Source organism: Pleurodeles waltl, chromosome 3_2 (genome assembly GCF_031143425.1).
Source record: "Pleurodeles waltl isolate 20211129_DDA chromosome 3_2, aPleWal1.hap1.20221129, whole genome shotgun sequence".
Lineage (NCBI taxonomy): Eukaryota > Metazoa > Chordata > Amphibia > Caudata > Salamandridae > Pleurodeles > Pleurodeles waltl.
In genome coordinates, this window is record NC_090441.1 from 52146873 (window position 1) to 52171842 (window position 24970).

At 43.4% G+C, this 24970-nt stretch overlaps 1 protein-coding gene across 2 annotated transcripts in view; it reads left to right on the plus strand.

Annotated features, from left to right (window-relative positions):
• LOC138286463 (schlafen family member 13-like) overlaps nucleotides 1-24970 on the plus strand; it is a 240303-nt gene that overhangs the window by 124399 nt on the left and 90934 nt on the right. For both annotated transcript variants that reach the window (XM_069226749.1, XM_069226750.1), the window contains exon 3: nucleotides 7028-7156. In XM_069226749.1, coding sequence (XP_069082850.1) covers nucleotides 7028-7156 — 129 coding nt within the window. The remainder of the gene's footprint in view (nucleotides 1-7027; nucleotides 7157-24970) is intronic.

The window sequence follows — 24970 nt, forward strand, 5'->3', positions numbered from 1 at the left end:
ATGGCTCAACGTCTAAAACTTTGATGTGGTCCTGCTACTAGAGAGACCAACCTCCTATGAGAGGACGAAATCAGGTTGCAATCTGAATTATTCGCATATTAGTAGGTACTCATTGTACCTACTAAAAAACAGGTGGTGAAGCGGGAGCACCACTTCGAATTGGTGGTGCTCCTGCCCCATTGAGCTACTGATTCTCCCTCTCTATATAGAGTCAGTGAAAGCACCAGATTTGCACTTGCTGACCTACCACTATTTCCCCTGATGTTAACCTTATACCTGGCACCTTGTCTGACAAGTGGCCACCAAGACACAGTGACGGATATCCCTCCCTCTTTCAATACTTGTTTCAGAGAACTACCACCATCTATTTTCCCTGCCCTTGTCTGCCATGCCTGGGCAGGAAAAATGCTATATGGCTTCTAGAGGGATTGAGAAATGTTCCTGCGCATTGGCCTATTTATTTTGTGTTCAGAGACAACAAACTCCTTTTGTGGTTTATGTCTTGAGTGCAAATTAGTTGAAAATACATTATACTCTGAACGATCACCAGTTGCTGAGTTTTCAAGCATTCATCCATCACCTTGTTATTTATTTGTTCAATTATTATGCAACACTGCACAGGGCAAGTACCTAGGCCATGAGTCCATGATTCTGTGTCTTAGTGATATAGCCATTCCAGATGTTGATGACAAAACTAAACAATCACTGAAACTTCTGAGCTTAGACGTAGAAGTAGAAATAGCTGCACTCGAAATAGATTTCTAGATCTGATGTCTATAGCATCTCATCCTACAAGACTTTCTCCTCACATCTGACTCCATCATTGGCCACAGCCTACAATGTCTTTCTGTACTCTGCTATGACAAGCCCATTTCTGTACTGTTATGATAGCCTACTTTATGTTGTATTCAACTCATAGTCATCCTCAAACCAGATCTACACCCTGCATGTCTCAGTTCATATTGGCCAGCGATTCCATAGAACTGCAACACCAAAATGTGTTAGAAAGTGATACCAGCCCACATAGAAAAGGTACTTTACTCACCTGCAGCAACTGGCTTCATTAAGTATTAAAAAGCGGTAGACAAAAGAAGGCAGTAAATGCCATCTCAGGGAGCACCAGTGCAAAAGATGCACAATCAGAGGCTTGCGAACTACAGCTGGTAATGTGCATTGTATATCATATAATATAGAATGCTCCTTGGCAGGAGTGGCTGCCATGCTTCAAGACTTCCAAACAGTGTTAGGATTCAAAGAAAATTAGCAGAAAGCCAAAGCAATGACGAACAATTAAAAAAATAACAAAAACACTATTACCAGAGAAGCCTTTTCCCCTTCTGGAAACGTCTATGCCTACTACTGGGATGTAAAGGAGCTCGAGAATCCGGGAATTTAATTTAAAGTCCAAAAATTGCTTCTAAGGTTTGACATTGGATAAAGGCAGATGATGAAAAAACACAAAATAACTTTATTCCTGTCGCCTCTTACTCTAATCAATCAATCAATCAATCAGTCGGTAGATTTGTAGAGTGCTTCTTGTCACCCCAGAGGGTATCCAGACGCTGGCAGGGTCCAGTTAATTAGGTGAATAGCCAAGTCTTTAGGGACTTTCAGAACTCTGGAAGAGATGGGGAGGTCTGGAGATGCCAGGGTAGCTTGTTCTATGTCTTCGCTGCTAGTTAGGAGAAGGCGCGACCACCACATCTGCTACGTCGGATGTGGGGGTTGAGGGTTAGAAAAAGGTAAGCGGAGTCGAGGTATCTTGTGGGTTGATGGAGATTCTAGTAGGCGGCTCTGCAGTTGTGTAGGGCCTTGTATGTATTGTACAGGAGTTTAAAATGGCATCTTTTCTGTACAGGGAGCCAATAGAGTTCCCTGAGGTAGAGGGTGATGTGGGTTTGTCTAGGGACATCCAGGATGACTTTTGACTGTGGCGTTCTGTATGCTCTGTAGTTGGATGAGGTGAGCTGCAATCCCTGCAGTGTTGTTGTAGTCCAGTTGGCTGGAGATGAGGGCCACCTGGGTGATTGTGTGTCTTGAGTTTCGGGGTGTCTATTTGCATTTCTTAAAAAGCATGCAGTGTATGAAGAAGTGGAGGAGGAGAGGGAGTTGACCTAAGTTGTCATGGTTAGCTTGTTTCCAGAATGATGCCTAGGTTCCTAGCATGGTCAGTGTAGGAGTAGGTCTGAGTTCCGAGGATTCATCCCCCTGCCCCCCCCCCCCCCAGATGTGTCCCATGGATGGAGAGTTTTTGATTCAAAAGATCAGTACTGCTGATTTGTCTGTGTTGTGCTTCGGGCAGTAATCCTTCATCCAGATGGTGACATTTGTCATGCAGTTGTGGAAGTTAGTCTTGGTGTTGGTGGTGTCTTCGTAGACAATAAGTTGGGTGTCGTCGGCGTAAGATATGATGTTGAGTCCGTTGGTTTTAATGACACTGGCCAGAGGTGTCATATAAGTGTTGAAGGGGGTGGGGCGGAGCAAGAAACCTTGGTGTGCTCCACAGATGACTTCCTTAGGTTCGGAGGTGAAGGGGGAAGGCAGATGTCTTGCATTCTCCTCATGAGGAAAGAGGTGAACCATCTAGGAGCGGCTCCTTGGATGTCTATGTTGTGCAGCATTATGATGAGTGTGTGGCGGGAGACCGTTTCCATGGCTGTGGTAAGGTCTAGGAGGATCAGAGCTACAGTCTCTCCTCAGTGGGGTAGGGCTCAGATGTCGTCAATAGCTGCAATGAGGGCTGTCTCAATGCTGTGGTTGCTGCAGAATCTGGATTGAGAGGAGTCGAGTAGGAGCTTCCTTACCAGATGTGAGGAGAGTTGTTGTTTGATAGCTTTTTCTGAGCCTTTGGCAGGGATTGGGAGCTGGTAGATCATTTGGTAGTTGTTGAATTTGCTGGGGTCTGCCAATGGTTTCTTTAGTAGTGCATGTTCCCAGTCCTCAGGGAAGGTGGCCATGGCAATTGTGGTGTTGAACAAGGTGGTTAGTACATTGCCGGTTCTGGCTTTGCCTAGGTTGAAGATGGGTGAGGGCATGAGTCAGTTGGGGCCCCTGAGTGGACCAAGTTCATGATGGAGTTGGCTTCCTGTGGAGCAAGCTGACTCCATTTGGTAAGTCAGATGTCGGTGGTAGTAGCAGAGTCAGTGGCCTTGTGTTGGGGTTTGAGGTTTCTGTAGATGTTGGCAATCTTGTCGTGGAAGAAGTTTGCAAGGTTATTGCAGAGTTCCTGTGAGGTGATAATGTTGTTGGTTGCAGCTGTGGGGGTGGAAAATTCTTTGACAATGTTGAAGAGTTTTTTGCTGTTATTGGATCTTGATTCAGTGTGTGAACCTAAGGTATTTTTCTTCTAGGGCTGTCTTGAAGGCGGGCTTGTCTGCCATGTCTTTGCTGGTGCGCTATCTCCTTTCCAATTGTTTACAGTGTCGTTTAGCGGTTCTTAGGACTTCAGTTTACCAGCTAGTCTGCTTGGTGAACCTTCTGTGGGTATTGTTGGCGATGGGAGCAATGCTTTCGGCGCAGTTGGTGATCCAATTGTTGAAGTTTCTGACATTGTGGTCTAGGTTGTTGGAGGAGATTGGGTGCGTGGTGTTGTAGACGTTCATCCATTTGTCCTTTGTGACTTTGCTCCAGCTGCAATAGGGGGCGTTGAGTAGACTGGGAGCGGGGGTCAGTGATGTGGCTGTACCTGATGCAGTCGCTGGAGGTGAAGATGGGGCCTAGTGTGTGGTCTGTGGAGTGCATGGGTCATGGATGAGTTGGGTGAGTCTGATGTTTTTTTTTTTATTGAGGAGATTGGTAGTGTTGATGTCACTGTGGTCGTCAAGATGGAAGTTGAAGTTGCCGAAGAAAATGTATTTGTTGGAGTCTATGGCGAGGGATTGCTTCTAGATTTGGTGTAGGTTTGTAATTTTCACAGGTGATCATGAATTGTGATTTGTCGGAGAACAATCTTCAATGCAATTATGAATATATAATTTCTTGTAAGAGATTATTTTGCTAAAAGTGTAAATATGTGTAATATGAAGTCGGCGATGAGGTTGCTGAAGGCTGGACGTGGTCCTGGAGGACAGTAGGCAAAGGTGCCCCTGATGGTGGTTTGCTGTCTGTTTGAAGTCAGAATTTGAGGTGTTCCATTGCTGGGGTGATGTCGTCTTTTGTGGTGTTGCACTGGATGTATTCCTTGTCGAAGATGGTGATCCCTCTGCCATGCTTGTTGATGTGGTCACAGTGGGTGATCTTGTACCCTTTGGTTATTGCAGTGGCAGTATCAGACAAGGAAGTGAGATTAAGCTAGCTGTCAGTGAGGAAGAGAACTCTGAATCAATTAAATCCATATTGAACAGATTTCCACGTTTGGGTTAGTTAGAAAGACAACATGACACCATGTAAATAACTCATTTACTATCTTCCCATCTCCCCCAACCCATGCCCCCCACACTTAAAAAAAATAACAAGGTGAAATAGTCTGAAGAAATAAACATATATATTGGTCCACTATTTGGGTGAGAACAACAGTCCTCAGTCTGCACTCAACAGAAGAGATATAAAATGTGTGTGTCTGGGTGTGTGTGTGTGTGTGTGTGTGTGTGTATATATATATATATATATATATATTTATATATATATATATAAATATTGAAAAAAACAAAGGTTACAGGGGCGTTATAGTTAGGTTCTGAATTTACTCGTACAACACAGAGTTGTTTCAAGTAACTATAACTCACACCTTAAGGTAACTATTAAGTTGCGCCCTTGCCATGCACAGTTTACTTATCAAAAATGTTATTGCAAATGTTGCAGTGACATCAAAAACGCCATACAAGATCTCATCAATGGCATAATATGTGAAGTAATTAGCTGTGGATGGCGAAGGCGTGAGTTATAGTTATTTAAAAGAACTATAACTGCTGAATTTCTCTGGTGTTGCAGAACCTAACAATAACGTCCCTGTAATCTTTGTTTTTTGCAGAGAATTCCTATGTTTTTTTAATTTAAAATAATGTTCATTTCTACATGTTATTCCAAGCCCTTATAACCACCCAACCTCGCACCACACATGACCTTCGGCTGTGTGCAGCGCAGATTGGACATAGGGCCTGTCTCTGTCAGTGGATGTGTGAATGGGTGCATGAGTGTCTGAGTGGGTCTGAAAGTGGGTGTGTGAATCTATGCGTGGTCTGAGTGGGTGCATGAGTGTTTGAATGGATGTGTGAGTGGGCGTCTGAGCCTGTATGTACATGTATGTGTGAATGAATTAATGTATGAAAAGTGTGTTGTTTTTCTTTCATATTTTTTCTTAATCGGGAATATTTTGTGAATAAATCGCAGAAATTTACACAAATTCATGAATGTCAACCATATCGCACACTGTGACGGTATATTATATTAAACCTATAATTTGGCCCTAAAACACACCTTTATAACACACCCCTGTGGGTCAGGTACCTTCACCCAGACCTCTTATGCCACTTTCAATTTGGATTTTCACCCCATATCCCCTGAAATAAAATGGTGGTCGCAACTTTCTAGTCAGGTTGCGGTCAGCTATTTGCAATGCTTCATTTTGCATGTGCTTTCACAAAAATTCACGAATGTTCATGAATTATTTGCAACATAAGTGCGGCCAGAGATATACAAATTTGTTTGTCTTTAAATATCTCCTAAACTCCTGAACGGATTTACACCAAATAACAAAAAGCACAATCTGCGTACCGGCAGCTAGCTTTCTGCCAAATTTTGGCATAATTCTGTCCAGTAGTTCGGGCTGTAGACGTGTTGACAGGTCCTATAGGAATTAACATTGGAAATGCAAAATTTTTTTACCTTCCTTTTTCTCGGCCCCCACTTGACAGATCCCCCTAAAACTTCCAGTGCACAACAAGAATCACTGGACCCCTTATTTTGGAAAATTTTGTGGAGATTCGTCAAATGGTGCTAAAGATATAGGCAAGTCAAAAAACGCTTTTTCTATGGAAACATGGTCCTAACTATAATTTACCAACTGGAGACCGCCAGTAGGAGGTTTTATATATATCTATATATAATTTTTTTTTTTTAAACAAAACAACCGATCTCAATTGTGATGCTGCACTCCAGGAGAGTTTTCTTACTTTTTAATTGCAGTCATGAGTTTCACCAACGTGTTTCGACCTCCCCGTCTTGTTCACAGTGTACAGTCCTGGAGTGTACTCCTGGAGTGCAGCATCACAATTGATATCAGTTGTTTTGTTTTAAATATGATTTAGAGGAAAGGTCCATTCCTTATGCCTGCGCCAGCATGTAATGCGCGCCACAATATATATATATATATATATATATATATATATATATATATATATATATATATATATATATATATATATTTTTTTTTCATGTTTGAGGCAGTGTCAGAAGTCAGGCACAGTGCTGCATGTAGAATGGTAATAACAAGACAAACGTTTACTGGAAAGTAATCTTAAAACATAGACAAGACACAGCAGTGAGCAAATCCATTACAAAGCTTGTTGGCTGATGTTAAAGAAAATAAACCATGTTCACTGGGCTCCATGGCAAGTACACGGATCTCATGTCCTGGTTGTCCTCCGAACACCCTTGGAAACCGGGGTGGATATCTTCGAAGGTTCTGTTAAGTACACTGCAGTGGTCTAAAATATAGAACATACAGACCACGGGAAAGGTTTGGATGTAATAAAAGATGCATTGACAAAACGTGGCACGTTGGGGGTCAATTTCTAAACATTCCATAAGGGAACCGACTACCTTTATCACTTGTCTGTTTTGTTCTCAATATTCTGACAAACCAAAACTTAAGTGGCAGCAAGTTCTTACCAGCGTTTTTCTGTGGCCAAGGACCATTATAGCAACTCTTCTAGCTCATAGTTTCTCTACCTTCTCAAAACAAAAACAGATAATGTGATACATTCTCCAAGTCGTCTTTAAGCCTGTTTGCAGCATAAAGTTTGCTTGCATGCAAATGCAATGATGTGGAAATAAATTTTTTTTTTTTTTTTCTTTTTTAATCCACCAGGTAGTCCAAGTTTGGCTGATCATTTCAACACTGCATTGAGTATTTCTGGTGCACCTCCAATGGCCCGGCCAGTATATACAAAAAAAGGGTTAGAGGACTTGGCGGATCTTAAAGAATATTTGTTTGGAGGTAGGTCCTTCTTTAGCAAAATAGGATTATGTAGATAAGTGTATGAGAACACATGCTTTTTTATGATTCCCTTGAGCATTAAACTACGATTTTCAAAGTGTGTACCACATAAGTATAATTTTGGTAAGTTCACGATTATTGACGTTGACATAGTTTGCAGGGGTTTCCCGCTTTGCCTCCTCTGCTGTATAGCGGGAACTCATCAAGAAGAACATAAGAGGACAGAAAAAAGTAGAAGAAAGAAACCACCAAGAGGAAATAGCGGTAGGAGAAGAAAAGGTAGGGAGGAGATTAGAGGAGTCATGATGTGGATGCAGGAGTGATGGGGAGGAGAGGACAAAGAGGACAGGGAGTGTCAGACGGGTGGGATGTTAATAAGTAAGACGATTGGTCAGGTGGAAGAGAGCAAGGACAGGAGACGAGAAAGTAACAGGAGGGAGGAAATAAAGATGAGTGAGTGAAGAGGAAGAGTGGAGGTTGTAGTGCTTTCCTCTTATCTAGTTTCTAAGCACTAACATAACACAACAGAAATGCACTTCTGAGGTCAAAGAATACTTTTATTGTTGTTAATTCTTCCCCAACCACAATATTTATGAATGACGAATTAGTAGCTTTCAAGTCCGCGTTAATCAAACAAAATATATCAGTTTGCAATATACACAGCAGGTTATATTTATAAGATATTGAATGCAAAGCAAAACAAATACTTCACCGTGTGGGAACTATCTACAGCTTCATCTTTCTAAGGTCTGCAAGCTGATGACCCCTGTCAGCCGCGAGAAAGAGAGATTCATCTACCCACACGGGATTGCTGGCAGCCTGCGCCAAGCTCCAGCACGAGGTCCGGCAGATTCGAATCTGACTCTCTGCAGCCTGTGTCATTCGTTACAACGGTGTGCCCCCTCCTCTCAGACCTGGGAAACTGAGCAAGCCTTTTGGAGACTGGCCAGGTCTCCAAGACTACTCCTGTTCCCAAGCTCAAGCAGAGAGAAAAATAACACCCATGTACCCTCTCTTATCATGTCTAGTCTACTGTGAGAAAAACATCTTGGTTCTCTGGTGCAAAAACACAGCTTGGAAAAATACAGCTTGGATTCTCAACTGCAATGTCTAACTCCACGTTAAAGGCAATGGGCAGCTAACCTAAGTATCAAATGCAATGTCATGTTAAAGGCAATAGGCAGCTAACCTAAATATCAAATGCAATGTCTAGTGTCATGTCAAAGCCAATAGGCAGCTGAGCTGAATACAAAATGCAATGTATAATATCATGTCAAAGCCCATAGGCAGCTGAGCTGAATACAAAATGCAATGTCTAATATCATGTCAAAGCCAATAGGCAGCTGAGCTGAATATAAAATGTAATATATGATATCATGTCAAAGCCAATAGGCAGCGGAGCTGAATACAAAATGCAATATACAATATCATGTCAAAGCCAATAGGCAGAATATCTAATAGCATGTCAAAGTCAATAGGCAGCTAAATTGAATACATCATGTCAAAGCCAATAGGAATGCAATGTCAAAGCCAATAGGCGGCTAGACTGGATACAGCATGTCAAAGTCAATAGGCAGCTAAACTGAATACATCATGTCAAAGCCAATAGGAATGCAATGTCAAAGCCAATAGGCGGCTCAACTGAATACAGAAAATAATGGCTAATGCCATGTCAAAGCCAATAGGCGGCTCAACTGAACAAAACATACCATGTGCTACTGGTGAACATTGAGCAACTAATATGCGCAGTGGTGAAACACAAAGTCATTGGTCAAAACAAACTTTATCAAATGGCAGTACAGAGGTGGAAAGGGAGAATGGTGAATGAAAGCGCAGGAGGAGATGACAGGAGAGATGGGTGGAGGAAGGGAAGAAGGATGAAAGATGCAGCTCAAAGACCTTGAAGCAGAGGCATACTAATCATTAGTGAAGCTGAAGCAGCTGTAGTAGGGCCGGTGCCCAGGGCTGTGATTGGCCCACAGCATCCGCATTAAGTCTTTGTAATAACGACCGGGGATGCAAAGAGGCTAAAGGTCTGCTTGCATTGGAACATGTGACGCCCTAGTCACGTGATTTAGATGGGAAGCTTGAAGAGTTTTGCAAGCGTAGCTTTCCTTTGCGAGCAGCTCGCCACTAAGGAAGGTATAGTGTACAATGTTGCATCCTATGCATACGTTTAATAGTTTCTGTGAAAAATGTGCGTGAGCTGAACGAAAAACTACACAAAAGAAATTTAAATGATAGCTAGTGCATTTCAGCCGTATACAGTTAACTTTTGAGGTTCGTTCCCAAGCGTCCACTGTAATCAGTGCCCTCTTTTGGTCTTTCTGTGTTAATTTTTTCCACCTCCTAGCCTTCGCTTGCCCGGGATTTAACGAGACCCTGTTTGGATAACTGAGTTTTGTTACTGTAGGGCCCACTACCTGATCAGAGAACCCAGGGACACAGGTGGTCCTTTGGCTCCCATCGCTCTTCCTGGGTGGACCATACTTGCATTCCTGTGGTAGAAGGCGCTGATAACAGCCGGGCAACCGCAGTTACTGCCTGAGAAGCAGTACTGCACTGATGGAGGCACCGGGACACTGCAATTCCAAGCTGTCCGAACCACTGTGCAGATCTTCAGAGTAGCCATGCAGACATCGGACTGCAGTCCTCAGCAGCCCGGGCCACCGCACACATATTGTCAGACAGCCAGGAATCATCTGTGACCAGGGTCGTATCTTAGGGCCAGATGTAGCAAAGGTTTTTACCCATTCTGTGTCTATGGGAAAAAGTGTTCGTACATATGGCCCTTAGTCTTTGAGATTCGGGGGGTGTGAATAGCACGTTTCCTAAATAGCGAAGTGGTGGGCAGCAGGGTGTCGGAGACAGGTGGGATAATGCATCCATGAATGGTCAGAAACCTGAGGTGCCGGTTTCTGACTTTTATTATGTTTGGCATATGACATTTTTCTCCTGATTTTGCTGGTGATATAACCATGACCTTCCTGGAGTGGGTGCAGCTCTTTTGGTGCGTTCTTTTAGTGCACTTTCAGACCGGGGTTAGAACCTATACCATGGCTGCTTTTAGCTCCCAGTTTAGCACTGCAATATGATGCACAAAAACACCAGAATGGTTGTTGTATGTTTTATGTCCTGCTGTGCCAACTTGCCCTCCACCCAAAAGGAGTACTATTGTTACTTACTTTGCACACTTCCATCACTTGTTGTCATTGTTTGACCAGTTCACAAAACCACATTTATAGTCTAAAATGTATGCCTGACGTGTATCCACCAAAGGATCCATAGCATTTACTGCTGCATAGTTGTCTAGCCCAAATTTGTATAATTATGTAGTAGTAAATCCCATGCTAGAAATGTGGAGTGGGAGGCTCAACTGGGATCTGCTTTGGGAGTTTGTGAATGCCAATCAAGTTGTGAGTTGGAGGGCATTCACAAACTCCTCTTCAAACCCTTTCCACCTTGAAAGTCGTCACATATTCGCTAAAGCAATGCACTGGAGTAAATCCCCATCTAGAGTTGCCAGGGAAGTTGAATACCACATAAGATATTTGAGGGTAAAGGACGCCCCTGTCTGTGACTACCTAACACACTGGTGAATCACAGGTCGAAATGCATCCATCATAGTCTCAAATCTGGCAGCTTGGCTCCTGAAGTTCACGAAAATTAATATTTTGTAATTCCGCATGAATATATGGACCTACTAAAGGATTTGAAAAGATTTTGTGTAGGGCATGATTTCACATTTGAGGTCTTCCAAGAGTTTCTAAATCAAGTCAGGATTAAGCAGTTCTTAGGTGTTTGACTGGGGAGATAAGGCTTAAAGCTGGTTTAATTTTTGGTTCACATCTCTGCAATTAGTGTGTTTAAATTCCATTATCACACACCCATGGTTTACAGTAATAAATGCAACCTTCAATAGATGGTATCAGAAAAAGTCTTTCCTTTGGTTATAAAATCAAAAACCTTCCCATCCCTTCGAGATGATTGATAAGTGTGGTCTAATATAATGTTTAAGATAGTCGCTGTTATGGTACCTTCTGCACATGGGGCTGAAGTTTTTTAGGCAGGTGAATTGCACTGTTTTCCACTAAAGTGTAATTGCACACTTGTGAAAGGTATTTTAAATATATCTATTTATCGGTGTTCCTTCTATTCTTTTTCGTTTTACTAAAAGTCTTTTTATTAAAGATTTTACAAAACAAGATAGCATGGAACACAATTTATTGATAGTGTACAAAAATATCAAGGCCCGTATTTATACTCCGTTTGCGCCGAATTAGCGTCGTTTTTTTCGACGCAAATTCGGCGCAAAACTAACGCCATATTTATACTTTGGCGTTAGACGCGTCTAGCGCCAAAGTATGGGCAAATAGCGTCATTTTTTTGCGTGAACGCCTTCCTTGCGTTAATGAGATGCAAGGAAGGCGTTCCCGTCTAAAAAAATGACGGCGACGCAAATGCGTCGTATTTATACTCCCGGGCAAAAATCACGCCCGGGAGTGGGCGGGGCAAAAAACCCCGCATTTGCGCCACTTTTTAACGCCTGGGTCAGGGTAGGCGTTAAGGGGGCTGTGGGCTCAAAATGAGCCCACAGGTGCCCTCCCATGCCCCCAGGGACCCCCCCTGCCACCCTTGCCCACCCCAGGAGGACACCCAAGGATGGAGGGACCCATCCCAGGGACATTCAGGTAAGTTCAGGTAAGTATAATTTTTTATTTTTTTTAATTTCTTTTGGTGGCATAGGGGGGCCTTATTTGTGCCCCCCTGCATGCCACTATGCCCAATGACCATGCCCAGGGGACATAAGTCCCCTGGGCATGGCCATTGGGCAAGGGGGCATGACTCCTGTCTTTACTAAGACAGGAGTCATTTAAATGGCGTCTGGGCATCGAAAAAATGGCGCAAATCGGGTTGAGGCGATTTTTTTGCCTCAACCTGACTTGCCCCATTTTAAGACGCCCTAACGCCATTTTCCCCCTACGCCGGCGCTGCCTGGTGTACGTGTTTTTTTTCCACGCACACCAGGCAGCGCCGGTCTGCTAGCGCCGGCTAACGCCATTCCATAAATACGGCGCCCGCATGGCGCTTCAGAATGGCGTTAGACGGCGCTAAATTTTTTGACGCTAAACTGCGTTAGCGCAGTTTAGCGTCAAAAAGTATAAATATGGGCCCAAGTACTTTGTAGTTCAGTGTACAATCACAGTAGACTGGTCAAGCTCAGACTGCGTAGATGTGGCAAACAATACCATGCTAAAATTGAAGGCCCAGCTTAGGAGCCCAGCCAGTATGGAATCTGCATGCATATTTGCAAATAATAAACCAGAGAATACAAAGAGACATTTGCACAAAAAAGGTCAAGTAGATATCTCTGAGGACTGGCAAGAAGCTTGGGAGAAGTGGGGTCTTATGAATGGGGTTATGAGGGAAAAAAGAGAGTGTGATGGGGAAGGGATGCGAGGTGAGCATGAGCGGTCACCCCTGTGGAAGTCAAAGCTATAGCAAAAAGGTACCCTAGTCAAATAGGTGGAGTGCTCTAAGCCTAGGCGGTGTAAAACGGGAGTATTCCAGGTGAGTGAAATAATCTATCACGGGTTGCCAAAGGTTGGTAAACTTAACGTTCGTGTATGTTATTTTAAGGATAAGAGCTCCAAAGCCATGATATGCCAAGGACGCGTAAACCAATGGGCAGTGTGTGGGACTGGGAGCTTCCTCCAGTGAGGAGCAATAAGATGTTTGGTGGAGCCTAGCATGTGACTTAAATAATTTACCGTATCGGGTACTTTACAGTCTGTTTATCTGTGACCTTGTGAGTTTGTGTGTTTTTAGTGCTGGTGGATTTGTGGAATGTTTTCTGTGTTTGTTGTGTATATTGTGCTGTGTCCCGTGTAATTTTGTATTATTATTGTCTCAAAACTTGTATTTTGTACAGTGAGTGTACTGTAATTGTCTCTGTATTGTCGGGTCCTTGTAACCAATCTATGTACTAAAACCAAGGGCTTTGCACATACTTTACAGGTTTGTTTTCTGCACGCTCGTTTGGTTGAGTGGCACAAAACGGAATCTCTTCACAAGATGGAGTTAAGGTTCTGTTTTCTACCTCCACATTCCCCTCTCTTGTTGAACTTTCAACAATTCTGATCTATCCTTGTGTCCTCTATGATGGTCTTTCCTAGAGTGCCATCTTTGTTGTTTTTTTTTCTGACAGCATTGCAGTATTGTTTGGCAGCAGCATATTAATAAGACTATTTTTATTGGTAATAAGGCTTTTAACAGGCCTGATAGCAGGATGGTAGCCATGAGAACCAGCTGGAAAACCAACCACTGGGGACCCTGTGCACTCCCGCTGTGGTGTCCCTTAAAGTATGTAAGGCCTGAATAGCCTTGGTGAGTGTTACATTTTCTTCATGATTTCCAGGGATGAACATATAACAGGAAGACCCTACTGTGGCATACACCCCACCTTCAGTGGCAGTTAGCATGTCCATCACCCTCCTGTTTTGCATAACGGTGATGCACATAGCTCGGAGCTCTTCTTTGATGGAATTGAATCCATTCTCTGTGCCGTTTACTAGTAGCATTATCTCATATCTGATCAGTTTTAACCAATGGGCATTTGCTACGGATTGTTGGGCAGGCATCAGTCCTCCTGGAGAGATTCTACCAAACCCTACCTCTGGTCCGATCCACAACCTGTACTCATCTGGCACTGACTGCACATCTAGGGCAAAGTATTGGCATACATCTCTCCACGATCTATGTACTAGCGCATGTTGTTGCTCCAGTGCATGCGCATAGATACCTTCCATTGTCATGTAATGGCACTATCAATATCTCGGACACCTATATGGCAACGAAGCACAGGCCCTTCCAGCTATATGCAACTGGACATATGCTACCATACCACATACCCAGTAGGTATCCATCAGTGCTGCAAGGCCATCCTGTAAGGATGTCCTATCTATTATATGTTTGCAGTTCTATTATTAGTTGTTGTAGGAGGGGGCCATGAGTTACTGGCGTACTATCACTATTCTGAAAACCTCGTCTCTGCCACCTTGTTATCCCAGAATGGACAGTAGAGCCTACATATGTTGAGCCTGTATACATTGTAACATCATCTGGATACACCAAATGTAATGTCTGTACCATGGTGTGTAATTCAGCTGCTTGCGAAGGCAATGGTAAGTACTGCAGTACTGAGCACATCACATTAGGTAAGGTACCTGTTGAAGTGGATCTTATTTAGTTTTATTGAGAATCAGGAGTTTGCTTAGCCTTCTGGCTTGCAGACCTGTGCACCCATCACCTTCGGACTTTTAACCTACTTACCCCTACTCTGTTTTAGCACATTTATTTTTATTATTTTTCTCAAGATAGCTCCTATGTTTATAGTTAAAAAGATGTTTTGATTTCACATGATCAGTGCCACTCTGTGAAGGCATCACTATCCGCGTCAAAGACAAGTGAGATACATAGGTATTCACATCATGTCCCTTTCCCACTTACATGTGACAGGAACATAATGGGCCTGATTCTAACTTCGGCGGGCGGCGGAGGCCGCCCGCCGAAGTTCCCCCACCAAAATACCGCTCCGCGGTCTAAAGACCGCTGAGGGTATTTTGGGATTTGCCCTGGGATGGCGGGCGGCCGCCAAAAGGCCGCCCGCCAGCCCAGGGCAAATCAACCTTCCCACGAGGACGCCGGCTCAGAATTGAGCCGGCGTAGTGGGAAGGTGCGACGGGTGCAGTGGCACCCGTCGCGTATTTCAGTGTCTGCATAGCAGACACTGAAATACTTTGTGGGGCCCTCTTACGGGGGCCCCTGCAGTGCCCATGCCATGGGCATGGGCACTGCAGGGGCCCCCAGGGGCCCCGCGGCACCCCCTACCGCCATCCTGTTCCTGGCGGGAGACCCGCCAGGAACTGGATGGCGGTAGGGGGTGTCAGAATCCCCATGGCTGCGGAGCGCGCTCCGCAGCAATGGAGGATTCTGTAGGGCAGCGGAAAAACGTTGGGAGACCGCCGGTTTTCCTTGTCTGACCGCGGCCGAACCGCCGCGGTCAGAATGCCCTGCGGGGCACCGCCGGTCTGTCGGCGGTGCTCCCGCCGACCCTGGCCCCGGCGGTCTGAGACCGCCGGGGTCAGAATGACCCCCAATGTAGTTTTGGAGGGAATTGTTTATGTAATTCCCGCCTTAAGCATGCCTTCTTATCTCTGGTTTGGGAACATATTTGTGTTAGGGGTCCTACAAGATCTGTAGAAATACATCTCACGCAGACAAGGTTATCAGAGAGATTCCTACCAGATGGCATCAACACTGTATATGCTACACGTTGCCTTGATGCAGACACAGCCTTCGTGTCCTCATGAAGTCTGATGTAGAGACCTCATTCCAAGGTAACGAGAGTTGGGGGGCTCTTCTCATGGACATGGTACTGGCAGATTATGTTTATTACACCTAGCTCCCTTCAGGTTGTAGATTAGGTTCTCCATGCTAGAGTTTTAGGGATCTTTTACATTTCATGTTATTGCAAGATGGTGGGGGTCTTTGAATTCATGACTCCCATCTTTACAATTCTACTTCTTGCATTGTTCATTATCCTAATCATTACAGCTCATGCATGCATTTTACAGTAGATTGCAGTCTTGTTAATAAAACCTATTGGAAACTTTACTGCATCTCTTTCATTGCTTGTGTGTGACTGAGGTATTGTTCATGTGCGAAAAGGGTACTCTCCATTTAACCACGACCCCCTGAGATGTCACACTCTTGAGTGCATGTGTAAAGGCTGCCAGAAATGACCTTTTACTGTTTGGGTTTTTGGTGAGGTACTGCTTGTGAGCCAGAAGGGTTGAGCCGAGAGTTGGGACTTGTAGGATTGGCCTAGTTGCCTACAAACAAAAGTGCTGTCATCCCTAAAACAGCAGTCTTGCCTAGAGCAAGAGTCCAACTACAACACTGTCAGGCTGCACCTGTGTGTCTAAGTCCTGTGACCTGATCTCTCATGGAAAATCCATCAATATATAGGACTCTGCTTCCTTCAATTGGCGTCTCTTGTGCTCGGGCAACGTGTCGTTCCTCATGTGCAGCACAATCATGGTCTGTGTCTTTTAATGGTTCCGCTACAAATTGTGCAGGGTTAACGGAGTGAACATGCACTATTTTAATAGCAGCATTGTACAGTATGACTTCATATCCGTATGCCCTTTGAGTTGTTAGAGTGCCCTTAGCTTTCTGTAAAACTGCAAAAGGGGTATGCTAGACATACAATGTGGTGGGGCTACCAGCTGTAATTGCTGATGCCTTCTCTACAGCAAATGATTCTGCTGCTAGAGACTGCTCACAAGGAAAATGTCCTCTCATATTGGCTTGTGCCCCATTGGATACTTCTGCATAAGGACAGCCGTCATTGTTGTTCCGTTTGTGTGTAAAAATAGGAAGAACTCTTTTGAATAGTCTGGAGTTGCCAAAACTGGTGCAGAGGAAATGGATTCTTTGAAGTCACTAAATACCTGTATCAATGCTGGTGTCTACTGTATAGATGCTGTCGGTGAGTGCTTCCCTTCAACCATTTGGTATAAGGGTGCTGTCCTGAACTATAATCAAAACCCCATTTTTGCTTTTCTTTTACAGTTTGAGGTGGTGGCTGGTTGCGGACAGCTATCACTATGGCTTCTGATATTTATCTGCCATTTGCTGAGATCACTTGCCCTAAATACTGCACTTCTTCCTGTGCAAACTGCAATTTGTTCCTCTCAACCTTGTACCCCTTGTGTGTTAGGACTGTTAATCAATTCACAGTATCTTGGATGCACTCCTGGCGGGTGGGGCTACATACAAGTAAGTCATCAATGTACTGTAAAATTGTGCTGTCACATTGAAAATTGGTCAGGTAGTTTCTGAGGGCTCTGTTAAACACTGATGGGGGCTCACAATACCCTAGAGGTAAATGCGAATATAAATATTGGGTCCCAGAAAATGTGATAGCAGTCAAATAATGACTCTCTGGATGTAATGGCACGCCATAAAAAGTATTTTTCAAGTCTATGACAGAAAAATACTTAGCATCCTTGGGCATGTTTATGAGGATAACTGAAGGATCAGGAACCACTGGAAATTCTTGTACCACAATATGTTCAAAGGTTGTAAATTGCTGGACCATCCTCCAGGAATTCCCATTAGGTTTATGCACAGGAAAAATCTGTATATTACATGGTGAGGAAGAGTGTTAGACCTGTCTGCTCTTGGTGTGGTTTCCCCTGTACTTTTTGCTTCTGACCTCCTGTTTTTGATCCTGTGCTAAATTTAGTTTTTGCTGGCTTTAGGACTCTGGGCACTTTACCACTGCTGACCAGTGCTAAAGTGCAAGTGTTCTCTGTCTAAATTATAATGGTGATTGGCTTATCCATGATTGGGCTATTTGATTTACTAGTAAGTCCCTAGTAAAGTGCACTAGGTGTGCCCAAGGCATGTAACTCGATTGCTGCTAGTGGGCCTACAGCTCTGATTGTGCCTCCCACAGGAGTAGCCCTGTAAACGTGTTTCAGACCTGCCACTGCAGTGAATGTGGGTACAGTTTTGTACTGCCAATTCAACCTGGCAAGTGTACCCACTTGCCAGGCCCAAACCTTCTATTTTCTACATGTAAGTCACCCCTAAGGTAGGCCCAAGGCGTCCCCATGGTCAGGGTGCAGTGTTTTCTAAATAGTAGGACTGGTGTGTTTTACATGTCCTGAGAGCGAAATACTGTTTAAGTCGTTTTTTACTATTGCAAAGCCTATCTCTCCCATAGGATAACATAGGGGTTGCCTTAAGATATATTTTAAGTGTAATTTCTGATTGGGAGCAGATAGAGATTGGAGTTTGGGATCTCTAAACACACAATTTAAAAATGCATCTTTTAGTAAATTGTTTTTTAGATTGTAAGTTGGAAAATGCCACTTTCAGAAAGTGAATTGCTTAACCATTCTGTGCTTCTGCTTGGCTGAATACATGTCTGGGTTAGACTGAAAATTGGCTGTTTGTGAATTCACTCTAGACAGTCGCACGAAGGGAGCCGAGAGGTGTCCTGCATATCCTGATGGGTCTTCCTGGGTTAGAGTGGTGTGAGGAGCTGACACCTGCACTTGAATAGGGCAGTGCCTGTCCACAGTAGAGTCTCCAACCACCTAGAGTGTGTCTGCGCCAGGACAAGGAGAGGCAGGGTTTTGTGCACTACAAAGACTTTCCTTTAAAGTTTGCCTACTTCAGAGGCAGAAATGAGCATAAGCATTAGACTGCTGACCCAACAACTTCAGAACACTTCTGGACGGAGGACAGTCTGCCTGGGAGAAGAGCTGGATGCTTGACGAGGACCTGTCACTCTTCCTGTTGCTTTGCTATCCTGGCCTGCTGCTGCTACTTCTGCCCTGGAAGTGAAAGGATTGGACTTTGCTTTTGTCATCCTGCTTTCCAAGGTTCTTCAAGGGCTTGAACTGAGCTTGCCTCATGTTGTGAAATCTCAGGGACATCAAAGACTTCATGTGCCAGTGCCTGGACTCTTTTGCTGAGAGTCCTGACTTGCCAAGTGTTGCCAAATCCAGTCCCTGGGCCCCTGGAAGTGAAAGCTGGTAAACCTGAAGAAAATTCCACGCACCGAGCCGTTGCTGCAGAAAAAACGACACACAATCTGCACTGCGGCTGAAAAATCGACTCAGCACCTACAAAATCGATGCCTCGCCTGCTTCAGCGCGGATCCATTATTGCTGTGCGTCTGGATTTTTCATGCATTGCTCCTGGGTATCAAATCTGCAACATCACAGCAAGGAACTGAGGCTGCGTGCGCCGAGATTGATGCACCGCTCGCTTGTGGGGAAAAGAATCAGCGTATTACTTAACCAGCGGAGAAAGAATTTACACACTGCTTCACTTGCGAGTAAGGAATCGACGCATCGCTTGCATTTCTGATGCATCACCCCTCCTGCGTCTTTATTTTTGACGCATGCCAGGTACTTGGTGCTAAAACAACACATCCATTGGTTTTAACTTTAAAAAGTGATATCTTTACTTGTGTATGTTTGATTTTTGTTGTTTTGGTCTTGTTTTACTCTGATAAATATTGGTTATTTGTCTAAACTGGTGTTAAGTACTTTTATGGTGTTTTCACAGTGTTACTTTATGTCTGTACAAATACTTTACCCATTGCCTCTGAGATAAGCCTGACTGCTCATGCCAAGCTACCAAGGGGGTGAGCCTCCTTACCCTGACTAGAGTGAGGTTCCCTACTTGGACTGGGTGTAAGCTGACTGCCAACTAGAGACCCCATTTCTAACAAAGAGGAATACAAAATCCCTTGTCTAACCAGTGCGTGTATAGTTACGTTTATTCCTTCCTGGGCTTCACACGAGATAGGGTACTGTCTTACTCTAGGTAATTGCATGTTATCTTTTAGTTTTATTTTGAACGATTCTGCACTTAATATCATTCCTACATCATATGGATCCATGGACCATAGCTGGGACGGCACGCCAGAAGGACAGGCATTCATATCCTCTACTGTGGTCCTTGGCAGTTTGGGGGGCTGTGTCTCCACCTGTATTTCTGTGCCTGTTTCTTCTTAGAACACAATGTCTGTGGATCTCAAATCGTCATTACACAATATGTCATCTGTTATTTCTGAAACTCTCGTCCCTGGCGTGGTGAATATTATATCTGACCATCTTCTCTGACACTGGTCTACTGGTTCCAGTACACCAAATTTGCTTGTCACCCTTATGCCTATCAATGAGAATACTAATACCTCTTCTGCTTTAGCTTTGGGGTATTCTGATCTGAATAGAATTTTTGGTGGTATCTCTAACCACTTGCCTGTCAATATTGGTTCCGTCATTATAAACATTTCAATCCCTGAATAAGGGACATATTCAATGGGACTCCTCTTATTTGCGGGTCCTGTTTCTCTGGTGCTGTTCTGAGGCTCATGCATTTTAAAGGGTATCCCGGGAGTAGACAAAGCATTGATCCATCTGGACTAAATGTTATTGTTATATTACATTTATGTAACAGGTATCTACCTAATAAGGGCCCTTGCGGCATATAACAATAATTCAGAAGTTGTTGTATCCCCAATTTGGACTGAAACATCACAAGAATATGGTACTGTCATTATTTCATCTGAGAATCCCTGTGCGGCCAGAGATTTATTTGAAAGTGGCAATCCTAGATCTCTGATGCATGATTTTATGGTCCCTGTGTCAATCAAAAACTTCTATTTTTTCCCTAGGAGGCATATTTGTGCTGTTGGCTCCTGTTGGTAATTGGAGGTCTTAGATATAGCTGGGCACATAAGGGTCTCAGGTCCTAACTGTCATTGTGTACCTAGAAATGGATTTCCTCCTTGTACGATCGTTCCTTCCATCATTTGTTTGGGCAACACCTGGGGTGCAGGCATTTTCACTGATCCAGAGGGAGGAGGTAAGGTCTGCTGGGATGTTTTCTGGTAGCACATTGGTGTCTGCGGCGGCTGTAATTGTGCCACCACTTGCTGCACAAGTGGATGCTGTTGACCTAAAGTAGCCAGAGGACCATAATAAAAGGTGCCTTTCCGCTATAAGATGTCCTTTCTTTCCACAATAGAAACATGTCATATTTCTTTTATCTCGTCCTCTCATTTGGCCCATTTATTTAAGCATACCTTGTTGTAATTGGGGACGCTGCGGGTATGGCACTATTTATGCCGCAGGCACCACAGTGGCTGCATATAATGGCTGTGATGTCCCATTGGCGGGACCGCAGCTTGAATTGCTTGAGTTACAATATTCGTTCCCACTGCCCCTTTTTTACCTGCTTTTCTAACTTTTGAGCAGTGTGTTAATACGTTTCTTTCTCCTTCCTCTCTTTCTCATCTTTCTTTTTTACATAATGTAAAATAATGCCTTGTACCTCTGGCCAATTCTTAGTTTGAATTGCTTCAACAGCATCTAATTTATTTTGTATATTTTCAGGCAGACCTTTCTTCACAATGTAAAAAAAACATCTACAGTTCTGTGGGATGAATTCCCCCATCTCCATCGTCCACATCCTTTCCATCCTGATCATATATTCCTAAACTGTCTCATCTTTTTCCCATAATCTGACTCATCATTTCCCCCACATTGGGGATATCCACATATCTTATTCTTAAATAAATGGTTCCGTAATGCAATACTGGCAAGGACTCCCTTTACGTCTCCTACAGTTAACCACACCTGCCGTGTGCTCCTCGAAAGTGGCTTTCCATTTGGTTGCACCCTCTGTCAATGGTGGTAACTGTTTTTAACATTTTTCTTTATCCTTATGTTTCCAAGGGACGTACATAGGTGGGTGACACCCAGTTCCACGGTGTATCAAAGGTAATACATTGAGTGCTGTTTCACGTTTCCCCTGAGGGTGCCTGTTATCAAATTTCTCTGCCTATTGTTGCCAGACACGCATGTACCTATAGTCCCATCCTGACAGTCCTGAGTCTCTCTCTATGCAATCTTTAGCTGTAGCTAAATCTCTCGAGGCAAAAGAACCATCTCGGGCCATGCAGCAAATTTCACGGAATGGTCTTCAGTGTATTCTGCTACGTCATTAGTGAAGGAAAACACATTGTACGAGGACTCCTTCCCCCAGTGTCACCACAATGTTGGGTGTGATATATTCCTGTTTTACTCTTCTACTAACCATAAGACTGTTCACACTAGACTATTTTCACTTTAAAAACAACCTTTATTTGGTTGAAAAATAAACCGTCAAAGCATGCAAAATATTTACAATACAGCTCAATAAAAATACGTAAATACCCATAAAATCAAAACTAAAATATGGTAGTAATCACCTATCCTAGATTATTATCAGCTTCCATTAAAACAATGAAATCGATGCCAAACAAATATGTCACACTTTAAAATCACATGGAATATTTCATGATATCCAATCCCATAATTCATAAACATTTAACATAACCTGTTTCGCCCAAAAACAGTCATGTGAAACATGACTACCTAAACCAGATTATAGCAACTTGCCACCAGAAACTTACTGACAGCAAAAACAATTGCATTGGAGATATCACACTTTAAATTTCTAAAAGCAATTGCATACTGTCTAATACCCAGGTTCACACAAATCTGGCAAATCCATTTCCGCCAAAGGATAACTTATGCTGGGCAAAAAAACTAAATGTGATCATCCAACACAGGGGCTAGGCCACAGGCTGGGCACAGATTTGACATTGACCCTTTTTTTTCAACTGTTCGTGAAGGACCTCCAAGTTAAACATCAGTGTTGAAAATGAATGTAAAGACTCTTAGCAAAAGGTTTACAAATGAAGTCCAGAAAAGGCTCTCAAAGTAAGGGTTCCATTTTAGTTTTTAAAAAAACTGGTTCAAGAGATGCCCATTAGTACTGTCAAGGGGTAGCTTTTCCAAACATATGCCCAGTAACAAAACTTTAAAGAATGTACCTGGGCTTTAGTAATACTACTTGGGTTATCCCAATAGCTCAGAAGACCCAACCTCAGTAGCAAGGTATAAACGTGTTTTAATCATGGGGTGGTTTTGTCCTGCTAAAAGATCCCTAAGAGAGTCCCTGTATGCATGGAGTTCAGGTGTGGTCCAGAGATGGACCCAGTATACCAAGGGTTTTAATGCTACCAAGTCAGAAATCCTATTTAGGCCTTAATCCAAATAAGATGGAGGTGCTAACTGGGCACACAATTAAAGAACTAACAAAAGTATTTTCTGCTACAGTCAGTGTTTGGGCATTTGAGTATCCCCAGACCTCCCCTCCAAAAATAGCTGCACTCTGCACTTTAGCTTGATAGGCTTTCAGTTTTGGGGATACCACTCTCGATTTGGAGCTAGAGTAACTTCCCTGACCTTCGTCATCGTTGTTTCTTCATTTTCACTGTCTTCTTCCTGAAAAGTAACATTTCCCTTCACTCTTATAATTTCTTTCAGTTGGTTGGGATTTCCATGAGTGCCTTCCAATCTCAACTGATCCAACTCACTCTGTCTCTTTTTCTTTAGCTGCTTCCTCTTCAGAATCCCACTCAAATTTCTTTGCAACCTCCCTCTATTTCCTACTTCTTTCCTCTCACATGAGTCTAACATTCTGTCATCCAAGGCACATGCTGTGACCAAATGACTGTTATAGTCTGTTAAGTTCCTGTTCTTCTTTCTCTCGCTTTTCTCAACTTCTTATTTCTTCCTCCTGCCGACACACCAGTATCCTCTGTTCTATCTTAAATTGTTGTATTTCTTCTATCATCAGTATATATGCCTGTGCGCACCCCCAATCCAACAAGATCCATAGTCTCCTCAAAGGTCACATTGGGTGAGCATCATCTGCTCCCATCAAAATGATTGTCACCCCATAGCCTTCTGACATCTGTTGGGGTTCTAATATCCCATAAGTGGGCCCTAATGTAGGACTCTGTTGGGAGTGCAAAGCATGTGGTGTAAAATAACATGATGTAGAGTCCTCCCTATTGGTATTATTCCTCTTAGAGAGGAATGTAGACTGATGTGATTGTGATTATAAGTGTAATTCATGATACCTCCTTTAGCCATTGGTACGGACTGTTGCGTGTCCCTTGATACCATTCCTCACAATGTTTATCAATTCTAGTTGAGTCCCCAATAAATACTTTTAACACATGTTGTAAAGGAGAAGACACCTTCAATAGTTGTATTAAAAAAAACATTTATATTAGACACATAAAATACACATTGACTTATAACACAACATGAATGAGGATATCATAATTCTTCCTTTATCTGTTTACACTACTGCCACCACTCTGCCGGCACTTTGTTTCCACCTACCCTCAATGACGTAAAATGGTTTGCTTCCTACGACTACATTTTGTGCAGACACTTCAACCTTTCTGATCAAAATAAATATGACTACCTCAAAATGTATACCTTAATGTATCTTCTAAGACCCTCAAGAGGGAAGGAAAAACAAGGACAATTCTAAAACTTTTGAAACTGCCTTGGGATCACCCATTTGTCTGAGCAGCGATATCCCCCCCCCGAAGGAAGATTGTTCCTATAAACGCTGGGATTTGCTTACCTGTATGCGCGCTGATCACCGGAGGGGAAGCAATGGAGGTGGTCCCTGGGGCACAACAGGCCCAGCCCAAAAGGGTCCCCTGGCTGGCTCCCAAATGTCAACTTTTGACAATTTTTCTTGCCCTCCCCTTAGAAATGAGCACAGTCTTCCATCTTGGGTTCTCAGGATAGACTTTAATTCACGGCCAGGAGACCCTCTGTAGTGCTGCGTGCAAAGTCCTGTACAGAGGAGAGTCTCAAAGATAATTTGACTGTGGTCAATATTTATATACTTCAACAGGCACTGAATACAGTAGCTTGTGGATATGTTACAATCTGGCAAGCACATCTGTGGTCATGTGATTTCTTTCTCAGCCTTTATTGTTTTTGTAAGTGACGCCCCACACTCTCAGGGCTGGGGGTGTTCTTCTGCTTCTGTTTCTTAGAACTGTTTGTGTTCTTTTTCAGCCTACGCATTATAACTAATCTATCTACTGAAACTCCGGGTGTAGCACATACTTTATAGATTTGTTTTCCGAGCGTTCGTTTGGTTGAGTGGCACAAAATGAAGTCTCTTCACAAGATGGAGATAAGGCTCTGTTTCCTATCTCCACACTCCACATACGCCAACTGTCGACTCTGCACTTCGAAGAAGGCACAGGTGGCACGCTCAAGCAGTTTGCGTAGACCACTACAAACTTACCAGGAAGGCACATTCTTCTTTGAGTTACTTATCCCCTATCTCGTCACCAAT